Source organism: Siphateles boraxobius, unplaced genomic scaffold (genome assembly GCF_051911475.1).
Source record: "Siphateles boraxobius isolate OS27281-9 unplaced genomic scaffold, OSU_SipBor_1 6, whole genome shotgun sequence".
Taxonomy (NCBI): Eukaryota; Metazoa; Chordata; class Actinopteri; order Cypriniformes; family Leuciscidae; genus Siphateles; species Siphateles boraxobius.
In genome coordinates this window covers 9,544,984-9,562,784 of record NW_027509186.1, presented here as the reverse complement: position 1 = coordinate 9,562,784, position 17,801 = coordinate 9,544,984, and the positions used below count along the sequence as shown (strand labels likewise).

Genomic DNA, 17,801 nt, shown 5'->3' with positions numbered 1-17,801 from the left:
CTAATGACTGACGAAACCCTGTAAATGCATGTGCAAACCTGATCTGCAATTAACAGCAAGTGGCAGCGATCCAATTTTGAATACGCAGATTAAATTTCTTTATTAAATCGATTACATTTTATTGTCCAGATCGCAAATATACACTAGGCAGTAACATGCAGGCAGCTTTTTGAAAAAAAATAAAGAAAGAGAAAGGTTGAACTGCTGCAAAACATTTTAAAACATGAGTCACAATTGTTCCCTTGTAAAAGCAATCAACACAAAGACCCATTATCACTTTTTATTTTACAATCAAAAAAAAATCCAATCTTCTTTACAGGGTGACATTTCTAAAAGTGAGTAGCTGAGCACAGAGCTAACAGTCGATCATGGTAAGCAATAAAAAAAGAACCAAAAACGGTAACAAAACCCAAATACTGGTACAAAAGCGTTTAAACTCTCCTCTTCCATTAAAAACAGTGAGTTCAGTCAGTTTCACACTCAGCTTGTGCTGCGGCTCAATCAACATAAGGTTAACTCAACACGTCTGCTCACCCAATCGCACAAATGAGCCATAAAGGACAATAAAGTAGCAGGGAAGTGAAGTGATGGATGAGCGATGATACTGGGACTCAGTTTGCGTGCTGTGCGGTAGAGAAGCACAGCTTAAGTGTATATGGGTACGGGCCACCTGTGCAGAGAAAAAAAGAAACAGGATGAGTACACATTAGAGACTGGCCATTGGAAAAGGGTGTGAACCAAGTGAGAACAAAATAAGTTCTCTTTTAAGGTTTTTACTGAGTTTGGTGGAGCAATACATTCTGAAATTGCCGTTTCTAATAGCCAAATGTCACTTCCATCAAAGGTGCCCATAATATAGCAAATTCAACTGATATATGCATCTCCAAGGGCGATATGTGGCATTTTTTAATTAACGCCATTGGCCGATACATTTTTTTTTTTGGCCGATGTGTTGGATATGTGACTTATTATGACAGCGCTGAGAACGTCAGAGCTTGATTGTCTTTGCTACTATTCTTCATCTTTATTAGTTCTCGGTTTAACAATAATTTTTTTAATAAATTGTTAGACAGAACTTTTAAATAAAGTAAACTGTATGAAAAAGTAGAGCTGCATGATTTTAGATTAATTGAAATTAACAATTTATTTTGTTTAAAACACAGATCACAATACTGAATAGATTAACTAAATTAAACAAGCTCATTTGCAGGAGGTTCTGACAAAATGTTAATTGCTGCGGACTATTTTAAAAAGATCTAATTTGAATGATTTTTAAAATCATTTTGAATGAATGAACGAGATCTTTTAATTAAAAGAAAGCGATTAATCATGCAGCTCAATCGTTCACATCACTTTCACTAATTATTTATTTGTGAAAAATACATTGATAGGATTACAGAATAAAGAAGCTGCCTTGGATATAGCCATTGTTACATTTATTTTTTGCATAGTTAATGTTCAAATTTAGAAAATATGTAAAATATAAACTTAATTTAAGCAATTGTTATGCATGTGTTTCTACTATCTTTTAATTTGTGTGGTACTATACATTTTGTCATCGGCCACCCTGCTCTCTAAGATATCAGCATCGGACACCCACATTTTTATTTTTTTAAATCAGTCGACCACAAATGATGAGATCACTTACTGGGGTTCTTCATCTGGTGATGGTTCATCATAGCAAGGGCTTCCATGGCATCATTAACAGACTCCCACTCCAGAAGCCCTGATGAACTCCTTTCTGATGTGGAACCTATTCAATAAAGAGGCATTAGAGACACCATAACAACAGAGGTGTGTAGATTCCCATACAAAACTGACACAAAGGCTGCACTCTAAATTAGTTGATGTAGAGTTTGTCTTTCTATGCTATTATTTACAACGCAAAGACGGCTCGATTTTTCTAGTACACACCTTTGGCTGCAAAAAGTTTGACATTGGAAGGATTCTTTACACCCAGTTCTTCACAGATCTGAAAAGAGATGAAGGTACTACATTTAGAAATCAAATAACGGTGAATGAAAGGTCTTGATATTCTCTGGTGTGATGAACTGACCCTGGTGAAGGACTCTGGTGAAGCCTCAGGTGCGGCGTTGAAAAAGTGGAGGACGTTGCTGGGGTGCTGAATGCGGTTCTTCGCCGCCTGCTCTGGAGAAGTGAAGCGGTTGTTTCTGCTCCCGTGAAAGTCCTTGAAGCTGCTGGACCCGTCCTCTAACTCGTACGACTGACCGGGCATGATGGCCTGCTGCTTAGACACACTGACACAGAGAAACAAACAGATGAAACATTGAATTACTAAATTATGCAACCTGATGCTGAGAGCAAGTATGGACTTGCTACTGCCATTGGATACACACAGACACGCAGCAGAAAGCATGTAGACACATGAATCCCATAGCAGATCTAGGCAGTTGGAGCTGGAAGTTATCACGCTACACGACTAGATTACAGCAAACACTGTAACAGAATAATTAAATGTTGAGTAAGCAATCTCATTGGCTGCAGGATCTACAGAGGCCAATCAGCTTGAGCCTTAGGGTAATTATGTGATTGCATGTAAAGGACCATCTTGAGTTTCATGATGGAACTGGATCCACTACTGTTCAAAACTCAGGGTCAGTACTTTATTTTATTTGTTTAATGAAATTAATACATTTAACAAGGGTGCATTAAAATGCATTTAATCTATGAAGATCAAAAATAGTTATTTTAAAGTGTAAAAATATTATACTACATAACCCATTTTATTGTGATGCAATAAATGCAGCCTTGGTGAGTATAAGATATTTCTATCAAAAACATTTTTAAAAAATCTTACAGACCCTAAACTTTTGAAAGGTAGTGTTGGTCATATTTTACTCCATAATCAGATGAAATAATAATAATAATGAAAAAAGATTTAGCAGTTTACTTAATGAAGACTTAGGACAAATAATTATTGTGACAATCAAGAACATTTTCCCTTTAATAACTTATTACCATAATGTAAAAAATATTCTCAGTATAAATAAGTATTTTAACACCATAATTGTAAAATGCCTTTAATGATTAAATAAAAATCTAAAATGTCAAAAATATTCAAACCGGTTCATCCGATTAGGGTTCATTTTTTATGCAAAATATGTAATGGATCATGTAAGATCCACCTACCATTATTGCAAAATAAAAAAATAAATCTGCAGCCGAAACATACCATACGTTGAGCTTCTGATTGAACAGGAAGTTGTTGTTGAGATGTGAGATGGCACGATCCACGGCATAGCAGTCTCCCATCTCCACCATGGCAGCTCCAGGCTTGCTCTTCATGAACTTCACCTACATTCAGAAGAGAAAAATGGGCTTTCAAATAAACCCGTTTGCATTTTGGCAGTGTCTGACTCGCGTATTGCTGTTGTACGTACCCGTTCCACATTTCCATACAGGCAGAAGATGTTGAAGACCCTGTCCGCGTTTATTTTAATGGGATCCAGGCCGTAGACCATGATCACTGGTGAGTCTGCGTGTGCACCATATTCTCCTGGAGGCGGAGGCGGGGGACCGTACTGTCCACCGTAACGCTGACTGGTCCCACCACGCCTTGGACCGCCACCCATGGGCGGCCCCATCCGGCGCCCTTCAAAGGGAGTGCCATAGCTCTCTTCTTGGTATCCGTGATAACCACCTCCTGAGGATCCACAAACGACAAATAGACATGTGGCGTGGGGGTTGTGGGCAGCTTTGGAGTAAACAAACATTATCCACACCCTTCACTTAAATTAAAGTTTTTAACGTCAACACAGCACCATCTTGCTGCCACTGTGATAAACGCGACCCAATTTGTTGTCGTTTTAACATCCAGTCCCCCGTTTGCGAGCAAATGGGTTAAATGTGTAAACACGTGTACCCCGCAAGCCTTACCATACTCTGGAGGGTGGTCTCCAAGAAGAGCCGGCTGCCTCTGGCGCTTGTTGGGATTGGCGTTCATATCTGAGAGGCGAGATAAAAAGACCAAGAAAGGAGAGAGGGAGGGGCAGAGAGAGAGTGAAAGATGAGTTCGCTGAGAGGCGACAGGACAGGACACTGACTTTGTAATGTTAATGTGACTGGCGTGTGCTTTAAGATCACCAGAGACAGGAACAAAGCATTAAAAACAATGGTGTTGGTTGAAAATAAGGGTGAATTTTATAAAAAATATTTCTTAAAATAGACTTTCGTACATTCGAACATTCGTAAAGAAAATGAAGTCTGTCTATTTTAAATCATTACATTTTGTATGGTATATCATGTATCAATGTAACCAAGTATTTTTGTCGCTTTTTCTACTGCAACAAGTTTTTTTTACTACATTAAAGTATACAAATATTGTAATGTCTCCACTTTAAAACCAACAAAAATACTACCATGAAGTTGTTTTACATTTTGGCATTTTCTTGCATCACGGTCATTAGAATTGCCACAATAGTAAATATTAATGAGAATGACATTCATTTTTTTCATTTAAAGTTCTTTTAGGGTGAAATTTTACATTTTAACAGGTTTCATGAGATTCACCCATTAAAAATGACCTATTTATTACTACTCACAAACAGTCAGCTGGCTAATAAACTGTTGTTTTATTATACACTACAAAATAAAGACTGAGCGAAGAACTCGCCGTGCCCATGTGGTGTGGTATGTCGTATGTTTTGGAGTGTGTGTGTGTGTGTGGGTGGGGAGGACAGACTGTCTACTGCAGACACACACCTTGATTGCCCCCATTGCCATCAGCATCTGCACCTGTTCAGGTACACACAGTGCAAACATCAATCTCACTGACATTTATGAACAATTACATTACAGAGTTCTTACTCTATTCAGGAACTTAATGTGTAGGGCACCATGCCTTTATTTGCTTTGCTTATCACAAAAGATTCAACACTTTGAAAATAATAAATAAATAGCGAATAAAATGATGTACCTAAGCAGCAATCTAGTTCTCTCTTCCCTCAACCAGTGATTTAAAGCCCAAAGTATACTTCAGTTTTGACGCTTGGCGTATGCGTTCAGCTGAACACACAGCGTTACAAAGGATACTCTATTTGGCACCGTGCACGAACACAGATGGTCAACATCTGCACTTGAGAGTTTCATCTTTGTCCAATGTCTGCACCGTTTCTCTCCAGAGGTTAAAACAGATAAAAATGTCATTGCACTCATTTAAACTATAGTTCTGGGTATCTTTGAAGCCCCTCGCATAAGCACATCTCATTTCTAATGCTGTGCCTCTAGAGGTCGCATGTGTCGGCTGTATGCGCCTTATGTCTCAATCCAGAAAAGTAACCTTCACAAAATTTAGTTATTCCTCTTGAGGGAAAAATTACTGTAATTTCTCTAATACTTTGGAATGTAATGGCTACTTTTCTAAAATGAGGCTCCTCAATGACGTATGTGGCCAACAAACGCAATATCCGGAGGGCGCAGCCTTCGAAATGAGACAAGTAGTTGTTGCCGCTTCATGTTGGTTTCTTCAGTGTTGTCACCTTGTGGACCAACTTAGATGAAAAAAAATTGCGAACTGAGCATAGAGCACACGCTGTTAGTAAAATTACGGTACGCACGTACAGCACTATGCTGATGACAAAATTGCTGCGCTCTGTTCAAATACCATTCGAACGCATAAAAACAGAAGTATACTTCAGGTTAAAGTAGGGACACACCAATAAAAAAATTTTTCCAAACCGATCCGATTCCCAAAATACTGAATATCGATCGATACCAATTCCAGTCAAATGCTCACTGTAGAATATCTATGCCTGAGTGTGTGTGGAACTGATGACTGATCTTTTAGGTGTTAAACACAATCCACTAATTACCAGGGATGTTGCTAGACCTGTTTTACAGAGGCTTTAGCCCCTCTAAAATATTAATTCGCCCAAAAAAAATCAAAATATCAGTCAATATATTCTCAGTGATTTTGCTTTTGTCAACCGTTCCAATTGCATCTCAAACTTCTTACTCTGCGTACCGTGAACTATTTAATGTAACGACATATGTGTGATGCCCACATTAAGCTTTCGAAAGGACTTCAGAAGACTTGGAATATAGCGCCCAAAACTTATGATGCTTTAAATGTTTTTTTGCCTTTTGTGGAGCTTAACAGTAACAACCGTGAGTACACACTATTGGATGATCGATAACCGATCCGACAAAAAACGGAAAAAAAATTCGAAGCGGATACCAATACTGCATATCGAATTGGTGGACCCCTAGTTTAAAGAGCCCATACAGGGGTGCGTTTCCCCAAAAACATGATTAGCCAACTATGGTCACATGTTCCATTGAACTCTGTAGCAACAGCACTTGCGAACACAGTTGGCTTTGGAAAAAAGCACCCCAGAGCGGCCATCTTGTATTTGGTGTAAACACATTGAATGGTGGGACTATTTCTTAGTCTGTGAAACAGGGGATCCTCAAGAGGATCACAAGTATGATAATGTTGCTCACTAAAGCACAACCCAACCCAGAAATGCATTTTAATGCACTTTGCTGAACTACATTTGCAGCCCAATGAGAAAAAAACGCTAAACTGAAAAGGAAAAGGTCAAGTTAGTCAAACATTTGGTCACACATCCCCATGAAACAGACTATGAGCGTATCACTCCAAGACAATAGAAGCTTGGGGTTACTTACAGTACAAACGTAAGGGTTGGGGGTTGAAGGATGGGGCAAGTAGAACATGCCGTAAATTAGCCACCGTTGAGAGTCTTCCTCCATTGCGCACATAAGAACTTTCCATTTCTTCCCCCCACCAGTCCATTCCACTGATTTCCCAAGCACTCTTCATTGTTTCAGGTGGGTTTCAAAGCTCCACTGATGCCAGCATTTGTTCCATATTCACATTTCAATGTCTGTCTTCTTATGGAGGTCGAAAAGCTGGAGCAATTTATGCTCAATTCAGAATGACTGGTGCTTCCACTAGAGACACAAAGCCAACCTGCATCATACGGAGGGTGTTACACAGTAGTCATACGACTGAAAAAAAGGGAAAAAATGTCACATATTGACAGAAAGAGAGAGGAGGAATCGTGAAAGGGAAGGACTAGAGGTAGAGAGTGCATTTGAAACACCAGCCTCCAGGGCAGAATTTCAGTGCTTAACTGAGTAAAAACACTTGACGTGTCTGCATGTCAGTGCGTCTGCTTGTAGGAATGTTGTCTGCAGTGTCTTCGGTGTCTCGAGTGGTTTAGTGTCATCAGCTGTTGACGAGTGAAGAGACTGGCATGTCGATTTGTAGGTGTGGGTTTTGTGTTGTAATGATCGGCACGGTGAGAGAAAGACGACGAGGCCCAGAGAAAGACAGACAGGTTCAGAGAAGGCTGTTTGTCTGTGGACATCAACAGTCTGACATGAATGAAGAGAAGAGGTCTGTTTGAATTGTGTCGTGGTGTCACTTGAGGATGCGTGTCAAAAACATCCCTTGTTAGCAGTGATAACCCTTGATAAGGTGGATGTGTCACAGTGGAGTGTGTCTTGTTCTTGACCCCGTAAGAAACAACGGGAGAAAGTTGAATGGGTGTGGGAGCCATAACTATTTGTACCAACAACCCCAAATCCATCAATGTGTACTGCCGTACAATGGGAAGAATGTCTTCGTTGGCAGTGTCATTTCTGTAGGAGGTGATGAGTGCTAAATGGTGCGTGATTTGTCAGGATGTCTTGCAGTTTCACGAGAGTAAAATGAGTGTTTGTCCTTCTGGAGAAATGTTCTCGCAGGTATAGGAAGCAGTTGTGGTTTGTTGACTGGTAACAGTGTTGGAAGTCTGTGGCACTTGTGTCTTCAGTGAAATCTAGGAAATGTCCCCCATGTCCAGATGTACTGAGTGTTCTGTTGTCGCACTTGATATTCTGGAAAGTTCTGTGCTTTCGTGTTGGTCTCTAAATGTACCGCGTGAATGTGAGGAGCAAATGGCCGGCGTGAGCACCAAAGAACATTGCTTTCAAAGGCATTTGGTTCGTTGAATTGCAATTTGTGACAGGAATTTCTCTGGGTACACTATTGGTGGCTATGAATACCATCAGCCAAAATCATGTAATAGTTTTAGTCCTAACAGTCAACGTGAAATCAGATTTGTGCCCATTTATTTTTAACACGTTACTACTCTTTTGGTGAACAATTAATTAATAGATGTTATTCTGAAGAACAACAAAATGACTTAGCATTTTGAGCAATGTCACCAATCCTTATTACCTTTTTTTAAATTCAATACATTTACAATGAACAAAATCAAGTTCCCCGCCATTTTTTTCTTGAATTTCATTCCACCTAGAAAGGTAAAATGGGTTTCAATCATAGTTTCATGTTGACCATATAATGTGTACGAGTAGACCGACTGATAATCCATCTACATGGTGCTTACCCAGAAAGCCACTTGCCCCTCACATTACTGACATGTGACGGGCTTTGCTGGAAAAGGAAGCTTGTGAGATATCAGAAGGACAACAATTCGGAGGAAGCCTTAGCAAGATCACACAGATACGGCTTTTTACTTCGCCCTCAGAGAGTCAGGAAAACATACACAACATGCGGTGTAGATGTTGGCCTATATAGACGTATGCCTAACTCTCAGCACAGGGGATGAAACAGCGGATTCGTTGCTGCGGTTGTAAGATGCCCCAATTATCCCACCCATTTATTTCCCCCACAGTGGCAGTAAGAGCGCTGAGAAATGTCAGAGCAGATGTAGGGTAAACGGTACCTTGGCTGCTCAGGTTCGGATTGGTGTAGTCCCATGTGTCCTGGTCGTTCTTGAACACATTAAGGCGTGTTGGCTAAGAGAAAAAAATAATTATTATAGTAAAATTATCTTTCTACCATAACCTATGGCCATGCTTGAGTAGAGATAGCGGATATTGGGTATATTCAGTTCTTTAACTCTAATTGATGGAGTGTGTAGCTTTTCATTTCTTAAACAACCATGTAGGAAGAAACATCATGGACATTTTTCAGGATCTTGACCAAAAATGTATGCACCTCTTGATGGAAATAAAAAGTGATGTTAAGAGGTGCATCAATGTTTGGTCAAGATCTTGTATTGTCAATGCAAGAGTCCAGAAGTCTCCTCCAGAACATCCCAAAGACTTTCTATGAATTTAAACTGAGGTGCCAATTCATGTTTGAAAATTATTTTTCATGCTCCCACACAACCATTCCTTCACAATCTAAACTTTTAAAATTAAACTTGAGTTTAACTTTATAACTTCTTGCTTTCAAGATTTTGAAGGCTACAAATGATGGTTCCACTAATACCACATTTTTAAGCCATTCATGCATATCTGATATCATCAAAACCGTCTGAAAAATGACGATAGAATAGTTTTAACATTATCACACAGTGAATTTAGATGAACCTCACCTTGGCATACTCGATCTTTAGTGTGCAACAGCCGGAGTATATATCAGCCCCATTGAGCGAGGCCTTGGCCCTTTGGGCGCTCTGAACGGAATCAAATGTGTGAGGAATTAAAGAAATACAGAGGAAATCTTGTGTGCCATGACTACAGAAGTCATTATTTAAAGCATTCTTGGAAGGCAACAAACTATAGTTTCAGATAATTGGCTTGAAAAGAAACTTCCCAACAATGTTTTTAAGGCTTTCCTAATACACACATCGTACAAGAAAGAATGGGAAAAGGACTCAAATGACAAGATGAAAAGTGCACAATGATTCATAAACACAAACAGCTTTAAAATTCATTCTGAAACTGTAAAGGATATTCCACCATGGCCTGGACACCATTCTTCCTGAAGATGACGATTCTTTGAACAGGACCACAGTTGTTGCAAATAGTATACAGAACATCCTAAAAAAAAATGACAAAAATATTAGTGAGAATTGTTAAAAAACACATTTCTATAATAAAATCATTACTAATCCTGCCTTGTGGCTGTGGGTATTACCGTGGTAATGGGATAAATGGGGTTCATGATCGTGAAAAGCAAAACATTATTAACACTGCGGGAGTCATCAGGGTCACCCGGCCTGGATATCTTCTGACTGGTAGAGTAGTTTACGAACGCAGGATGTCCGGCGATGTAGATCTGGTTGTCGTTGGCGTAAGTAACAGCATTGCAAGACCCATTCATATCCTCATATTCAACCAGGGCTTGACGCTTCTTGGGCATGAGTACAACATAACTGCAGAGAGATGGAGATGGATGATCCTCAATGCATTTCACAACCGGTAAAATTAAGGTATGGCACAACCTACGTAGATGTAGCCGGGAAGTTACCTGATGGTTCCAAACTCTTGCAGGGCTTCAACGATGTCCGCCTCCAAAACCCCGTCCACTAAACCTCGGACATGCACCACAAGAGACGGGAGGGTCTTATGTGGGTCATCATATCCTTCCTATAAAATACAAATCATCACATTATTCCAAATCATCCCATTATCCACAAACATAACTTTAGACAAAATTATATTATTCACATTTTGCATTATGCGTATAAGATCTTTAGCGTGTAACGTTACAAATTGAGCACATTCTCTAATGAATATGTATTAACCCGTCGAGTACGTTGTGAAGATGCAAAATATTTATCAACTCATTGTGATTAACAGCGTATGCATCGTACATCTATGATTACGGTTTACACGCAACAGAATCCATTCATTCAGAAAACTAACAGTGTTAATATATGTATTATATATGCGTCAATGTGTGGCGTGAAAAATAAATATTTCACACGAATGACGCAAACATTTCCTTCTTAATCATTTCTTTTAGTCATATGTGTGTTTTTGTAATGCGTTCGGTGCAAACATCCAGCATGCTGTAGCTCAATTGTTTGGTTAGCTGGTTCGCTAACTAGCGCTATTTCAGCCAGCTAGTTAACTAAAGCTATATCATATAAAATCTCTAATAAAAAATCTGATAGTATGTAAGAAAAGATTTGTCTTACGGTCGCCATTCCTCCCTCGCTTTCCGTTTTTTGGCGTTTAGTTGCTCTGCCACCTTCACTGTAGTAGCGGGCCGTCTGCGTCGCCATGTTGTCCCGTTACGATTCACGCGCAACAATATGAAATGGACGAAAACTACAGAAAATGGGACAGGCGAGGGAGACGCCCTCCGGACAAGAACCGTGAATATTACTGGTCAAAGGATCTGTCAATCACCACTGTAATCCAATGAAAACAGTGTACCACAAAGCAAAGGTCCATGATTGGGCACTAATAGTATTCACTCGTTCAGCTTCTGATACGGAAGCCCTCAAATAAAAGGCTGTGTTTTGTTATATTTTTAATGTCGTTCACGAGTTAGTTTTCTTGTAATCTAACTCTGACATAAATTGACTCTTAAAAAAGTTTATTTCTCGAGATCACGGCCTTTCCCCCCAAAAAAAATCGAGATCCAGTTTAATTTCAAATGTGCTTACTCAGTTCCACACAATGGGCACACCACTGTACTAAATAAATGTAAATATAGAAAATGAAAACCAAATGAGTTTATGTCCTTTAAATTTGTACGTCACACGCATCACACACATGACCAGCGTCGTTTGTTCATTTTATGCCTACTTTTATGTCAATAATTAAACACAGTGAATTCATTTTGATTCTGTTATTTATTAATTTTTTTGTAGTTGAAAATATAAAATATAGCCTATGCCAAATTTAAAGGACATTGAAGACGGTCATACTTATCTGACCGTTATCAGTTTGTAGCAGTAAATGAAGAGATGTCTTATCGATCAAAAGTTCAGTATGGCGTACCACAAGGCTCAGTACTAGGACCGCTGCTGTTCACTCTGTATATGCTACCGTTAGGAGATATCATTAGGCAACATGGAATTAGTTTTCACTGTTATGCTGATGATACTCAGCTATTTCCTCAAAACCTAACAAAACTTACCAATTCACAAAATTAACGGAATGCATAGCTGATATAAAAAATTGGATGACAAGTAATTTCCTACTACTAAATTCTGAAAAAACAGAGATTCTAATTATTGGACAAAAAACTTCCACACGCAATAACCTAGAATTGTCACGTGCACCACAACAGGAAGATCCAAATGCAGCATATTTATTATTAGGGCAATCCAATTCATAGTCATCCAGGCAGGGTTCAAAGTCCATTTTAGCAATCCAAACACAATAAACAAAACAAGAAACAGGCTAGAACACAGAACAGAAGTGTAGTGACGAATAACAACGACTCCGTGATAAACACTAAAACAGACAGGGTATATACACACACAGAACTAACAAGGTGATGGGAAACAGCTGAGTGCAATGAACTGATGAGTGACAGACAGAATGCTGGGACATGAAGTCAAACGTGAAAGACACCGTGAGAACGAGGACCTCTAGTGACAACCCAGGGAACACAAACCAGAGACTGTGACATAACCCCCCCTCTACGGAGCGGCTACAAGACGCTCCAAGACCCACAAAAAACAAACAAAACAAGAGTCCAGGAGGGAGGTGGAACGGTGGAGGATCAGGGGGAGGGATGGGGGGCCAGGTCCATGGAAGGGAACAGAAACAGGGGGTGATGGTTTAACCGGCGAAAATCGTCGAAGTAGACGACCCATCGGGCGGCCAGGGCGAAGCAGACGACCCAATGGGGCGGCCAGGGCGAAGCAGACGACCCATGGGGCGGCCAGGGCGGTGAAGACCCCTCGGGCGGCCAGGGCGGTGAAGACCCCTCGGGCGGCCAGGGCGGTGAAGACCCCTCGGGCGGCCATGGCTCAGGAACAGCAGACTCCCATGGCTCAGGAACAGCAGACTCCGGCTCAGGAACAGCAGACTCCGGCTCAGGAACAGCAGACTCCGGCTCAGGAACAGCAGACTCCGGCTCAGGAACAGCAGACTCCGGCTCAGGAACAGCAGACTCCGGCTCAGGAACAGCAGACTCCGGCTCAGGAACAGCAGACTCCGGCTCAGGAACAGCAGACTCCGGCTCAGGAACAGCAGACTCCGGCTCAGGAACAGCAGACTCCGGCTCAGGAACAGCAGACTCCGGCTCAGGAACAGCAGACTCCGGCTCAGGAACAGCAGACTCCGGCTCAGGAACAGCAGACTCCGGCTCAGGAACAGCAGACTCCGGCTCAGGAACAGCAGACTCCGGCTCCGGCTCAGGAACAGACACTGGCTCCGGCTCAGGAACAGACACTGGCTCCGGCTCAGGAACAGACACTGGCTCCGGCTCAGGAACAGACACTGGCTCCGGCTCAGGAACAGACACTGGCTCCAGACATTGGCTCCGGCTCAGGAACAGACACTGGCTCCGGAACAGACTCAGACACAGGAACAGACCCAGTCCCTGTTTTGGCCGAAGCTACGTGAACAGTCTCTGGACCGACAGACCTCCTAAACCTCCTCCAAGCATGTAACACCGTTAATGAGTAGAAAAGGAAGATTACCTTCTTGACCGTGGCAGGACAGATGACAGGTGGTTCTGGGATGGTCTCTGGGATAACAGCGGACTGCACTAGAACGGCTTCTAAAACTATCGCATGCTGTACAGGGACGGTCTCCGAAATGACCGCATGCTGCACAGGAACGGCCTCCAAAACGACAGCACACTGCATAGGGACGACCTCCAAAACGACTGCATGCTGTGCAGGGACGGCATCTGAAATAACCGCATACTGCACAGAGACAGCCTCCAAAATGACCGCACGCTGCACAGGGACGCCCTCTGAAATGACCGCATGCTGCATCGGGACGACCATCCGTTGGGGAGGTGAGAGGCCCTTCTCCTCCTCCTCCGTCCTTGATGGCGAGGTGCAGCCTCAGTACTAGACGGTACCAGCGGCGAGAACTTTAGACTGGACAAAACCAGCGGCGAGGATCTTATGCTGGGCCAGTCCGGCGGCTCCGGATCAGAAAAATCGCCAGGCGGAGGACGGTGTCGTGGAACTTGTCGACCACCTCCTCCCCTGCAAGCTCCCCGAGTTCCGGAGAACTGCGCCAGACGAGTCCCCAGAAACGACTCACCATTTCTGATGGAAGATTTTGCTGAAGCCTTAGCCGCTGCTGCTTCCTCAGTCAGCTGGGACCATGAGGCAAAACATTGATGAATGTTCAGTCGGTGCGCTTCCTCCCCGACCTGCAAACCTCCTTTCTACGGTCCCCTTCCTTCCCCATACACGGGAGAAGGGTTGCGGAATCCCGAACTGCTGGATCTATTTGTTGACGGAGTCATTCTGTCACGGGGACACACAGGAAAATAGGCAGGGTTCAAAGTCCATTTTAGCAATCCAAACACGATAAACAAAACGAGAAACAGGCTAGAACACAGACCAGAAGTGTAGTGACAAATAACAACGACTCTGTGATAAACACTAAAACAGACAGGGTATATATACACACAGAACTAACAAAGTGATGGGAAACAGCTGAGTGCAATGAACTGATCAGTGACAGACAGAATGCTGGGAAATGAAGTCAAACGTGAAAGACACCGTGAGAACGAGGACCTCTAGTGACAACCCAGGGAACACAAACCAGACACTGTGACAAGAACACTGTTTAACACTTGATGGCTGCTCTGTTAAGTCTTCGTCGTCAGTTAGAAACCTGGGTGTGCTCTTTGATACCAATCTTTCATTTGAAAGTCACGTGTCTAGTATCTGTAAAAGCGCATTTTTCCATCTTAAAAATATATCTAAATTACGTCATATGCACTCATTGACAAATGCGGAACAATTAGTTCATGCGTTCATGACCTCAAGGCTAGATTATTGTAATGCTCTACTGGGTGGTTGCCCTGCACGCTTAATAAACAAACTACAGCTAGTTCAAAACGCAGCTGCTAGAGTTCTTACCAGAACCAGGAAGTATGACCATATTAGCCCGGTTCTGTCAACACTGCATTGGCTCCCTATTAAACATCGTATACATTTAAAATATTGCTGATTACTTACAAAGCACTAAATGGTTTAGCTCCCCAGTACTTGAGCGAGCTCTTAACCCATTATAGTCCTTCACGTCTATTGCGATCTCAAAATTCTGGCCAGTTGATAATACCTAGAATATCAAAATCAACTGCTGGCGGTAGATCCTTTTCCCAATTGGCACCAAAACTTTGCTACAATCTTCCTAACATTGTCCGGGAAGCAGACTCAGTCTGTCAGTTCAAAGCTAGACTAAAAACACATCTCTTTGGCTTAGCATACACATAACACATTATAGACTTCTATAATTCAATGTTAGGCTGCATAGTTTAGATCAGCCGGAACCAGGAACACTTCCCATAAATCCTGATGTACTTTGTACATCATAAGAAAGATGGCGTCTATGCTAATATTAGTCTCTCTGTTTATCCCAAGGTTTACCGCAAACTACCGGAACCAGGCCATATCCAGATCTGATGAAGGACCATCGCATGGTCACGACGACAATGCATCCCTAAAGTGCCAGCCTCATCAACACTGTGGACACCTCATGGACACCTCAACAAACTCATCTCCATACCGGCGTGATGACTCCGACCCCTAACCAGATGAACTGGATAAATATTGTGAAAGTTCTGATCCAATCTGACTTCTGACCTATTATGCCGCCTAAATCATAATCATACACTGTTCGTTTGTTGGCCAAAGGTGGACTGGCCCCCCGACTGAGCCTGGGTTCTCCCAAGGTTTTATTCTCCACTCGGTCACCTGATGGAGTTTTGGTTCCTTGCCACTGTCGCCTTTTTTCGCCTTTATTCGCCATTGGCTTTTGGCTAGCTTAGTTGGGGACATTTAACATTTAATTTTGAATTTAACAATACTATTACAACTTTACTTTCCTGTTATCTCTGTAAAGCTGCTTTGAAACAATTTGTATTGTAAAAAGCGCTATATTAATAAAGGGGACTTGACTTGACTGACTTCATATACGACAGTATTCACATGAATTTGCTTGATTTAATAACTTCGAACGCTGGTATCCATATCTGTGTTACAAAACATCTTTTCAACAATAGACAAGCTGTTTAAGTTGAGTTTAAGCATTTGTAAGTAAACGTATCGAAAAGACCATTTTTTACAGCAAAACCAGTATTTGTAGAATGATATTGTAATGTATCAAGTTTTTTGCATCTGTTTTTGTGTTACTCGACATTATCTCAGTGTTTCTTGCTGTATGTTTATTTGTTTCTGTTTAACCGTGATCAAATTTTCACACCTCCAAGAATCTTACAGCCGTAATGTTTATTCAGAATTTAGACTACTGTTTAAAAGTCGACGTATATAGGGTTATATAAAATCGATACATTGTGTTTTAATTTTTACTATAGAGACAATTTAATAAACTCTTCAGGGACTGAACTTTAACATTTTAATCTTTTGTAAAAGTTAACTTAAAGTCTGCAACAAAAAGAAATTCCATCCTATCTATCCTTACTAAATGCATGTTATGGATCTATTGCGAACAATTCACCTGGGCATACAGTCATGCTCAGAATTAATGGCACCCCTGGTAAATATGTATCAAAACTGGCTGTAAAAAATAAATCTGCATCGTTTATCCTTTTGATCTTTCATTCAAAAATCGCCAAAAACCTAACCTTTCATGGACGTAAAAGAATTAAAAGTGGGAGGCAAATCACATTATGAAATAAATGTATTTCTCCAAAACACGTTGGCAGATTTTTAAAAAGCACATCATCATACAGTACACACTTTAAAGAGGCACTTCCCCTTCACTTCCTTGTCTGGTCTCATCCTTACGTGATCACACAAGACTCCAACTTAACCTTACCTGTTACCACTTACCTCGAAGATTCCTCATATACGATCATCTGCTTCCTGTCATCCGTCTTCAGTCATCTGCCCACTGTATCCACAGCCCTCATCTACAAACAAGAGATAAAGATTATCATCCAGCTAAATTCATCCAGTTCAGATTCATCAATAGACACTCACCTATCACCTCTGCTGTTCCACTCCGTGCCTCTGTTCAAATAAACTCTGCTTTTGAACTACAGTACTTGCCTGTCTGCTTCTCTCTATACCGTGACACTGCTGAAGCACAAGAATGTATGTTGGCCAATGGAGGAGATTATGAATGGAGTGAGAGATGGTGTTTGAAGAGACACAGAGGCAAATCAATTATTTTGCCAATACAGCTGTATCTAAAATTTAATATGTGGGCCCACATGGTAAATTCTGCCAAATAAAATGATGACCATGGATGGATTTGGTTAAATTTTTTGGTCGGAGATTTAGTGGCAATAGAAAAAAAGAATGGAAAAAACAGTCACATTTGACTGTTAGCACATAACACATCTGATCTGACTTTCTTTTCAGCATATCATGATGGAGCTGATTCTTTGTCAAGTAGAAAATTTTGTCTTATAACTTTTGCAAAGTGGGTTGAGTGTTGTCCAAGATGCCTAATAAATAGTGTGCTGATAGTGGGACTCAAAACAATAAGATAACTGAGTTGAATTGACTAATTGTAAAAAATACATTTGAAATTTATTGTGAGAAAAATGTAAAGAAGTTGCAAATATGCAACCCGGTATCACGCCGTGTAATACACACGCTAGTCCACTAGCGGATGCGTGTCAGTGTCACGCTTTTGTTATTATTGCCTCTAGGCGTGAATTTGACGAATATGACACGCATGTGTGTAGTTAGAATACCAGCAGGGGGCAATCATTTCTTCAATGCCAACAACTCTCCACGCACCAAAGAGAAAGCGATATAGTGCATTCCATTTCCCGCGTCGTTCAGGTTGGTCGAAGGCATATTTGTTCATTATGATTCTGTCATTAAAGAAATCCTAACGTTGCTGTAGCCTAACGTTATATTTGTGTGTGTGGGGGCTGTGGAGCTTTTTAA

The 17,801-nt window shown here is 41.2% G+C and overlaps 1 protein-coding gene across 2 annotated transcripts; it reads right to left on the bottom strand.

The window, feature by feature from the left end:
* Positions 1-74: 74 nt before the first annotated feature.
* On the bottom strand, positions 75-11,052 carry hnrnpl2 (heterogeneous nuclear ribonucleoprotein L2). Of its 2 annotated transcripts, XM_077207652.1 has the most exons (14): positions 10,923-11,052; positions 10,250-10,368; positions 9,917-10,154; positions 9,734-9,819; positions 9,372-9,468; positions 8,715-8,787; positions 4,723-4,755; positions 3,898-3,966; positions 3,402-3,664; positions 3,194-3,315; positions 2,057-2,258; positions 1,915-1,972; positions 1,649-1,753; positions 75-670 (listed from the first exon to the last, which is right to left on the bottom strand). In XM_077207652.1, the coding sequence occupies exons 1-14, from the start codon at positions 11,007-11,009 to the stop codon at positions 612-614; spliced, it is 1,611 nt and encodes a 536-aa protein (XP_077063767.1). In that variant the 5' UTR covers positions 11,010-11,052; the 3' UTR covers positions 75-611. The 2 variants fall into 2 exon arrangements, with proteins under 2 accessions (XP_077063767.1, XP_077063768.1); XM_077207653.1 differs by lacking the exons at positions 3,898-3,966; positions 4,723-4,755 and having other exon boundaries at positions 10,923-11,050.
* Positions 11,053-17,801: the final 6,749 nt, after the last annotated feature.

Bases quoted from the DNA above. Each gene is read 5' to 3' on its own strand.
- hnrnpl2 (XM_077207652.1), bottom strand. From the start codon at position 11,009: ATGGCGACGCAGACGGCCCGCTACTACAGTGAAGGTGGCAGAGCAACT. The intron at 10,369-10,922 runs GTAAGACAAATC...TGTATTTTATAG, and splicing joins GCGAGGGAGGAATGGCGACC to GAAGGATATGATGACCCACA. The intron at 10,155-10,249 runs GTAACTTCCCGG...ATCTCTCTGCAG, and splicing joins CAAGAGTTTGGAACCATCAG to TTATGTTGTACTCATGCCCA.